The following is a 9,157-nucleotide window of genomic DNA, read 5'->3' on the forward strand; positions in this document are numbered from 1 at the left end:
TTTTTTTTTCCTCCAAAATAGTCAAATATAGATTACACTACATGGATAGCTCTTCTGTTGGAGTTGCTCTTAAACCAACATTTTCCATTGGTACAAATAGTAACAGGACCTGGAGGAAATTTTACCAAAGCCCAGTAAATATATTAATCTGAAAGTTGAATGGGTTACATGATTCAAGAAACTCATCCACTTCATATTTAAATGAATCCAAGAACAGCCCAAGTGTAAGACCAGCTTTCCAGTAATTAAATATGGTAATCATGTTCCTCATCCTACCAAGAACTGCAAAGGAAGCCCTGTACATCAGCGCACCGACAACCTCCACAATGGCAACAGCAAGTCCGGCTGACAATATATCCCAGTCACCTGTTTGTCCAATGACGGTTGCGAATGCAGTAGCGCAGTAGAACCCAATCAGAAAGAATAGGATCTTCACTGGTAACCCTTTCCTTGCTTTCTTCAGCTTGGCAGACAACATACTCCAAAATGAACGAATTGCACTGAAGAGGCGAGTGCTATTGCCTGACTGGTCACCACTGTTGTCTGACATAGTTCTGATGGCCCATTGCACCTTCCTACATAAATAAATGAAACATATCTTAATTCTTATTCAAATGCATTAAGGCATATAGTTGGAAGATGGTAACTGGTATACGATTTCAAAGACAGCAGCAGCTTTGATGAAGGAAGACTGGAAGGCACATAACGGAAGAAAATTAGAGCACTTAGTTAAGGGGACGACCACTGCTCAAATCATACAATTAACAGTGAACTGACTGAGATTGCACATTTTCTAAGGATTCTGTAATTGCAAAATGACGAAAGCAGACACCTAGTATTGCGTAGTTTTGGATCTTTCTAGTGAAGGTGTACAACTATACAGATATAATAAACAAAGAAACTAATATGAAAAATAAGATGCATATACAATGTGCACGCATAGAGCGATGCACAGATTGAATTCCCACTTTGGAACGTAGATTTGGTTCCTGATCAGAAAACATGATGCTTACATGCATTCTCTAGACTGAGTAATACTGCTTGACTTTGAAAATGAGTTCGGTGGTGTGGTGTATCTGAACCGCATAGCCTTTCGTGGTTTGGCCAGTGAAAGATGAGACTGATTGCTAGGACTCCCATTCAAAAGCTATTACACCAAAAAAGAAATGCTCTAAGCATATTGCATCTCTCAGTGTCTGCTCAAACATGCATCAGACACATTGACGGATCAGTACATTACATACACATGTTGCTGCTGCTAACAGTTTCAGTTACGCGAACAAACCTCGAGTGCCTGCGCAAGGAAGGAGATTTTGCCCTCAGCAAGCAGAGGGTCCCTGGCCTTTTCCAGCGGCAGGAGACGGCAGCTGCCCTCCCAACACGGGGCGCAGCAGCAAGCCTCGATCCGGAGCACTCCGACCAGCATGGCGAGTTGGCAGTTCCATCGCACAAGGAGAGAGCTGACATGTGCCACCGCCGGCTATTGACCAAGCATCTGCGCTGCAAAATTAGAAGAAAAAAAAATCCGTCAATGTCTCAAACGTTCAGACGTAACATAGGACAGTCGAAGAAAACCCAATCCTCCTGAGATTGTTTCCCCCTCAAAATTCACGGTGGTCTGAGGCGGCCAGCCATCTAGGCAAGGCAAGGCAACTGGACTCGTCAGGCAGGAGGAGCGTGACAAGGAAGAGGGGATGCAAGGTGCTGACCTCTAGAGATGCTCCTCGTCAATCGGCGGCGGGGTGAGCGGGGCAGTCACCACCGGAGCGGAGCCGGCGGTTGGCCGGGCGGCCGTGGCCCGTGGCGGAGAGAGATGAGATGGTTGGATGGAGGAGGGGAGCGGCGAGCGGCGAGCGGCCGACGACGAGTCTGTGAGGGCTGGGCGAATGGACCAGCTGGCCGAGCCCGAGGCAGTAACTGTTGGGCTGGGCCTGTTGGGCCTTATGGACAGCATTTTCTTCTGTAGCCCATTTCCAGGGGATGAGGAGGAGGGCTTTAGGCTGAACCTGAACTGAACCCCAGCGACCCAGGCGGCGGCGGCGTGATGCAGTTCCTCCGAGGCGGCGGCGGTGGCGGTGGGTTCGGGGGGACGGCGTGGGAGGTGCTGCGGCGTCACTTCTCTAGGAAGCGGGCGGTGAACGTGAGGCGGATCAACCCCAAGGTGCCCAAGGAGGAGGCCGTCGCCATCTCCGAGCGCCTCCTCCAGATCCTCTCCGACCATGGGCCCCTCACCGTCGGCAACGCCTGGAACCACGCCAAGGTACAAGGAAAAACACGCTGCTGCCCTAATATAAACTTCACTCACTCTATGTGTAATAATAACCTGTGGGCAAATGTGTACACTCATTCTACTACTCGTACAAAACAGAGCAGCCTGTTGCTTTGTTCATCATCTCCGAACCAGTAGTTGTATGCTACGCATTTAGGGAAGCATATAGTAAAACCAGATACATACCGTGATAGCGTTACTGTTCTTAGACAGGGCATTGAGCCATCCCCTGTGGATTCAAGCATTGTCCATCCCAACAGCTAGTTTGAGTTCAGCTAGCTCCGAGTAGTTTGAAGCACAGTTTTATTATCGGACCTTTGCAATTGCAACAGGTCATTCCGATCAACAGTTTTGTGGCTTGTTCAGTCTTTGGTTGAAGCAGCAGTTTGATGCGCAATATAAATGTCTGCAGCTCATCATGCTTGGATATTGTTCTGCCCCACAAAAGGGTGGTTATTTTTATTCTGTGAACTTGAAATTAAATGGGATCATGTGATCTGTTTCATCTCAGTAATCATATGTACATTTCTCTATACCACCATATTGCAAGGACACTGAAATCGGGATTACTTTGTTCACTTTGTTTGAATTAGGTGATCATAGTTTGTAGAATTAGGTACCTACTAATCTACCAGAATTAGGTGATCCATGAGTGTTGACAGGCTTGGGTTGCTGTGTAGTTTATATGTGACTGTTTAGCTCCAGTACCACAGCTCTGCTGAATGATATGAGCTGATATACCCATTAGTTTTCCATTTTTTTGTCGCTATGTTGGAGCCACCTGTGTACATTAGCAATCGTTTAGTTCATCTCTCTCATGCCTATGTCTTTTTTAGTTTTAATTTCCTGACTGCAGTTTAGCACCTGCTTTCAACTGAACTAGACTGTAGAATTAGGTGCCTAATCTATCAGACTTAGGTGATCCATGAGCGTTGACAGGCTTGGGTTGCTTTGTAGTTTCTATATGTGACTGTTTAGCTCCAGTACCACAGCTCGGCTGAATGATATGAGCTGATATACACATTAGTTTTCCACTTTTTTAAATTCCTGACTGCAGTTTAGCACCTGCTTTCACCTGAACTAGACTTACCCACTAAGGTCTGATTTATGTTAGCTTAGCTGCAGAAGAATGTATAGTATTCGAACCCGACAATCATAAGCTGTTACCTGCTGTGTTGTCAAGAGCTGAGCGTATTTTCTACAACAGGACGCTGGTATCGCTGGCCTGAACAGCAAGACTCACATGAAGATCTTGCTGAAATGGATGACGGGGAGAAATATCGTGAAGCTGACCTGCGTGCATGTGGGCAACGCGAAGAAATTCCTCTACTCCCCGTTCACTGAAAGCAGCGCCGAGGCATTATCGGCGGCAGCGGCGGACACCAATAATAAGGCTTCCGCCCAAGGAGGGAGAGGCAAAGCTGCGCGAGGGCAACCGAAGAAGCAGGCTGCAGCGGCCTTGCAGTGACGGTCAGTCGCCAGGCAGGCAGGCAGGCAGGAGGAGAACCCTGAGCGTGATTCTTGTGGGGATTTTGCTGTTGCTTTGTGGGGTGGAGGTGGAGCAAGAAGGGGAGGTTTTGCCTCTGGTCATATGACCCCAAGTAGAAAGAATTGTGACGAACCTTTGGAAGCATTTTGGGTATGTATTTTGAGCTGTGTGGGTAGTGACGGTTGTATTTGCCAAGCATTTGTGGACTGGAATAATTTACAAGCATCATGATACCATATTGTTGTACTTATCAGTTGAGGCTGCCCTGTCTTGATTTGATCATTTACAAGCATCATGATACCATATTGTTGTACTTATCAGTTGAGACTGGATGCAGTGCCATGCATTCGTCCCTTGCTTTTGTCTATTTGATGAGTTGATGATGAGTAGAGGTCAGTTTGCACTTCCCACAGCTGGGAAGTTGGGCTTGGGCCGTACAGGGAGTAATTTGAAGGAGAGGTTTAGGCCGTCGTTGGGAGCCTGGGAGCCCTGTCCGATCCGGCCTGCACTGATAGAGTCGTCGCGTAGGAAGATGTTGGGGTCGTAACAATCTTCGCCAAACTCGTATGTAGGACCTGAAGGCTCCTAACAGAACTTGACTTGTGTTAGAGTCGTAACAATCTAAATCTTGCCCAAACTTGACTAGAGCTGCAGCCTTTGCAGGCATCAACAAGTGCATGCATCAACATGGGCGAGATGCAATGCAAATGGTTTGCTTGGTGCGACGGCGTCCTCCGTGCTCTGACTCACCTTTCCCACCTCCTGCCGCGACCCTACTCCACGCTGCTCCTCTGCTCTGCTCTGCTTCCTTCCATTATATTATAAAAACCTGGCCACCTCACCTCTCTCTCCCCACCAAACCCATACCATCCGGCCCACACCAGCGGAGCCTCGCCGAGATCTGCGCCGCCCTCCGCTGCTGCCTGCATGGCGACGCCGGCATTGCCCCGCGCCCTCGCCGCCCTGCTCCTCCTCCTCCTCGCTTCCACGGCGCGGTCCCAGGAGGAGGCACCGAGCCCCACCGCCGAGCCCCCCGCATCCGCGCCTCTCGCCGCCGACTCCCAGCTCGCGCACTCGCCAATCTCCAACCCACCTACCGCCTCCGCCCCATCCGCCGCAGCAGACGCGCCCTCACCGCCGCCGCCCAAGACCTCCCCCGTGGCAGCCCCCTCCTCCGACTCGCCCGCCCCCGCGCACGCGCCGTCCCACTCCCACCTCGCGCCCGCCGCCGCCGACGAATACAAGGGCGACGACAACAAGTCCCCCTCGCCGGCCCCGGCCGCCGACCAGATCAAGGCGGCGAACGTCACCGCCGCCAGCATCGGTAGCGGAGAGCCGGAGGAGGAGCATCGGGAGATGAACGGCGGCAGTAAGGCCGGCGTGGTGCTGGGCACCTTCGCCGCCGCCGCCGTCCTCGGGCTCGGCGTCTTCGTCTGGCGGAAGCGCCGCGCCAACATCCGCCGCTCCAGGTACGCCGACTACGCCGCGCGCCTCGAGCTCGTCTGATCCGGAGGGTGCTCGTCTGCCGCTCCACGGATCGGATCGGATCGGATCCGATCGGGACACGCGTCCTGCCTACACACATTTGCACCGTTAGTAGAGTAGCTAGCCTAGTAACACTTGATCATCATATCCCATTCATTCTTTGGTGACGACAAGGAATAATTAATTGGAGGATATATATTCATCATTCATATACGGAGATGGATCGAATATACATTTTTGTATAAAATCATCGTGTACTATATATATATATATTTTTTTTGGAGAGTGCTCTATTTTATACTACAGTGGTATTCTTAGCTACAATGCCAATGCGGTACTCGATCTTTTATGGTTCCTCGCTCCTAAAATCCATTCCATTGATGAGTTGGACGATTCATATGCCACCTACACTCAATCACTGCACCTTATAGAGCATTATTGGTGGTGGTTGCAATCCTCTCTGCTACTCCACTCCTCCGTACCTACCAGTGGCTGGCGAAAGAAGCTGTTGTAAGACTACTCTACATGCCCACAGTGGACATATGGAACGAGCGGACAAGCCGGCCGGGCTTCCGAACACGGCCATGTGCGGATCTCACGGCTGCCGCCATCCCAGATGCCAAGTAAAAGGAACAGACGGCCGGCCATACCCTGGTGGTCTCGACATTTCTTAGCGTCCCTTTGAAAGTACTCATGAGATGCAACACGACAGCAATTTCACGTGAATCATACGGCAATTTGCGTCAAAGCACGCACACCGTTGCAAGGAACCAAGCAGGAGTGAGCGTGCTTCTGGAATTGGTCGTACAAATTTGGCTCTTGGCCACACTAGTCGACGTCTCGCTCGCTTCTTGTTGACTAAAGGGAATAGTATTTCTTGTTCCTGTACTCCACTAGGCCGCTCTCAGGGTTTCAAATCTCGCAAATTTGCCAAAATTGCATGAATTTTAGAGGTGGTTGAAAGAAAATTCTGAAATTTTGTATTATGCGCTACGTAACTCAAGAGTCACGTGTGTGTTTTTTTGTCGAGTACAAGAGCATATTTTATATTTTTTGTATTGCATATTCTTCTACTTGATAGAAATGTAGTTATAAACCATGTTATTATTTTGTTTAGATCTATACATTTTAGAGAGAGAAAAAGCATACTTCATGTTTGTCTTTAAAAAAAAGTTTGGTAATTTTGGAGGTGGTTTCGTAGTTGAGAAAAAGAATTAATACCGAAATAAATAAATAAATAACCCTGATAGTAGTATTACGTACAGTACTATGCATGGTTTACTTTACTTGGTTTCAACGATTTCTGTACCGTGGACTCCCCCATCTCCAGCCAAGTAGAAGAAGTACGCATGCTATGGCTGGCGGCATCAACAAAGTGAGGACGTGCACGTGGTGGTAGGCTGGTAGCAAGGAAACACTGTCATCGAGGCGTTGACACTTTGCCATAAATTTAATATATCAAACGATCAAAGTTATCAGTGTCCCGATTAGTATCTACAACTAGAATTTTGGAATACTACTGATATAAATCAAAATGATATCGATTCTATCTAGTCTTTTAAATTTTATATCTCGATACTACATAAAGATTTTACATGATCCTACATAAAATGTCATAGTATCCCGATACTAGATCCTACGATATCATATAATAATTAATATATATGATTTTGTTATGATAAAATACGATTTTAAAGTTAAAAGATGTTGAACTAATGCCAAAAATTGCACTTATAAATATAAAAACTGAAATGAATTAATCAAAACCAATGTTATAACCTTCAACCTATATAACATGTTACATATATTATATAAAATATAATTTACATTACTGCAAAAATGATTTTAGAATACAACCTCTATTATTAATGAGGCAGACACATCCAGTGGCCGCCTACGTAAAATGGTTGTGCGACCTCCAGTAAATGCCTGCTTCTAAAAATTATTTAAGAGACGACCGTCTTAGATAAATCGATTTCCAAAGACAGGCAGCTTAAGATGTTCGTCTCTAAAAATAGATATTAATAGCGATAGTTATTCTAAGCGTTCGTCTCTAAAAATCGATCTTCAAAAGCGGGCATCTTAAGATGCCTCTCTATAAATAGTTGCAAAGAAAAATAATTCATAATTTTTTTATATGAGCTCTGACGAAGACGTACTTTATATCAAACTTTGTGATTGAAGAGTTTATGATTTAAAATTGTTTAGAGTCCTAAAATGTTGTTGTAAATTTACTGCTTTTAAAATTTGAAATGTTCAAACAATCTCGGATGTTGACATGGTCTATACCAAAGTTTCAGTTCTCATACAATCTACAATTTTGTAGTTGAAAAGTTTTTTCGTTTAAAGTCATTTAAAGTCCCAAATCTCTTTTCCAAGTTTATAGAATTTTAAATTCAAAATTTAGAATTTCTAAACAACCTTCAATATTCACATGGTTAATACCAAAGTTATAGTGGACGATCTAATCTACATGTTTGTTGTTGATAAATTTTTTATTTGAAGTTTTTAGTGTCTCAAATATTTATTTAAATTCACATATTTTGATATTCAAAATTTTTCAAAAAAAAAATCTTGAATGGAGACACATCTTATTCCAAAGTTGTAGTGCTTGACAAGATTTAAAACTTTATAGTTGACACTTTTTTCAATTAAGCTTATTTAATAGCTAAAATATTCAATATAAGATTATGAAATATTTGAATAAAAAAGATAAAATCCTATATGCTCACAAACAAATGTGTGATGCAGTAGTAGCATGGTGTTAGTACTGAACGGTAGGTTGTGAGTTTGAGTGAGTAACACCTAACACCAAATTTTTTTGGTGCAAAAAACAATAATACCTAGCTAGTAAGGCCAATCTGAGTGGAGAGTTTCATGACGTTGTTTTCAAGACTGTATGAAATGAAATGAAACTTGGATGAAACACCTACTCTCAATGGAGAGTTTTATTCTATGGTTTCATTGGCATTTAATTTCATGACTCATAGAGAGTTGGTAATCGTGCCAAAAGAGTTTCATCTAGATGAAACTCATTTCTTCTCTCTCTTCTTAAATACGCTGCCATGTCATCAAAAATGTCTGTCGGTGCAACAAGTGATCAACACGTAAATATTTGTAGTTTTACCGTACGTTGTGACCTTCGCGGACCGGCCTTCGAACCCCGGTCAGTCATTGCTCATGTTGAATGAGGCAACTACCGCTTCGTGATGCAACACGAAGTGTTGTAATGCATTTAATTGCATATGCAATACTTTGGATGTATGGGATGAATGAATGATTGTATGAATGAATGTATGAATGAGTGTATGAGAAAGGATGAATGAATGATCTTGCATCAGAAAATAAAGCAAGAAGGTTTGGTAAAGTTACCTTGATGACTCGAGTGACGGGTTTGAGGAGCTCTTATCGGATATGTCCAAATGGGATCCATGTCTATCATTCGTGATGGAGTCGGCATAGCCCGTATGAGGCATCCCTCTGCTCCTTACCTGTCTCTCGGCATTTGCCTGAGCCATCGAATCAACTCAGGAATCCCGTTGGTCTCTCCTTGATGGAGATCTCATCATTGGGCCCTTCCAAGTCCTGCCTGGGAAGGCGGAGGACCGTTTGCGTGTGGTTGCACCTTGTTTCCTATGCCCGGCGTGCGGTAGTGGTGGGCCATGCCCAGGCCACGTCTCGTTTAACCAGGCGTCGTTTCGTTGGGTAGGGCATGTCTCATCAGTCAGGATATGTCCCACCGCATGCCTATCTGCATTAAATAGGGGAAGGAAGAGGGTTTTTTTACCCCATTCCTTCGCCTTTCTCCAACTGCTACCTTTCCTCCTTAAATAGGGGAAGGGAGAGGGTTTTCGTCCCATTCCTTCGCCTATTCTCCAACTGTTGTCTCTCCTCCTTCCTTTTTGCCAAGCGCG

At 45.4% G+C, this 9,157-nt stretch overlaps 3 protein-coding genes across 4 annotated transcripts; 2 read left to right on the forward strand and 1 right to left on the reverse strand.

Moving 5' to 3' along the window:
• Window positions 1–56: 56 nt before the first annotated feature.
• LOC136517525 (uncharacterized protein ycf20-like) lies at window positions 57–1,881 on the reverse strand. Of its 2 annotated transcripts, none has more exons than XM_066511115.1 (3): window positions 1,710–1,881; window positions 1,286–1,495; window positions 57–575 (listed from the first exon to the last, which is right to left on the reverse strand). In XM_066511115.1, the coding sequence occupies exons 2-3, from the start codon at window positions 1,465–1,467 to the stop codon at window positions 122–124; spliced, it is 636 nt and encodes a 211-aa protein (XP_066367212.1). In that variant the 5' UTR covers window positions 1,468–1,495; window positions 1,710–1,881; the 3' UTR covers window positions 57–121. The 2 variants fall into 2 exon arrangements, with proteins under 2 accessions (XP_066367212.1, XP_066367211.1); XM_066511114.1 differs by having other exon boundaries at window positions 59–575; window positions 1,286–1,500.
• A 117-nt stretch (window positions 1,882–1,998) lies between these two features.
• LOC136517527 (uncharacterized) lies at window positions 1,999–3,881 on the forward strand. The gene is made up of 2 exons (XM_066511116.1): window positions 1,999–2,260; window positions 3,477–3,881. Exons 1-2 carry the CDS (start codon window positions 2,045–2,047, stop codon window positions 3,735–3,737), a joined length of 477 nt encoding a protein of 158 aa, XP_066367213.1. The 5' UTR covers window positions 1,999–2,044; the 3' UTR covers window positions 3,738–3,881.
• A 625-nt stretch (window positions 3,882–4,506) lies between these two features.
• Window positions 4,507–5,400, forward strand: LOC136518627 (classical arabinogalactan protein 4-like). The gene has a single exon (XM_066512301.1). It carries the CDS (start codon window positions 4,686–4,688, stop codon window positions 5,262–5,264), a length of 579 nt encoding a protein of 192 aa, XP_066368398.1. The 5' UTR covers window positions 4,507–4,685; the 3' UTR covers window positions 5,265–5,400.
• The last annotated feature ends 3,757 nt before the right edge of the window (window positions 5,401–9,157 follow it).

Source organism: Miscanthus floridulus, chromosome 17 (genome assembly GCF_019320115.1).
Source record: "Miscanthus floridulus cultivar M001 chromosome 17, ASM1932011v1, whole genome shotgun sequence".
Classification (NCBI taxonomy): Eukaryota; Viridiplantae; Streptophyta; class Magnoliopsida; order Poales; family Poaceae; genus Miscanthus; species Miscanthus floridulus.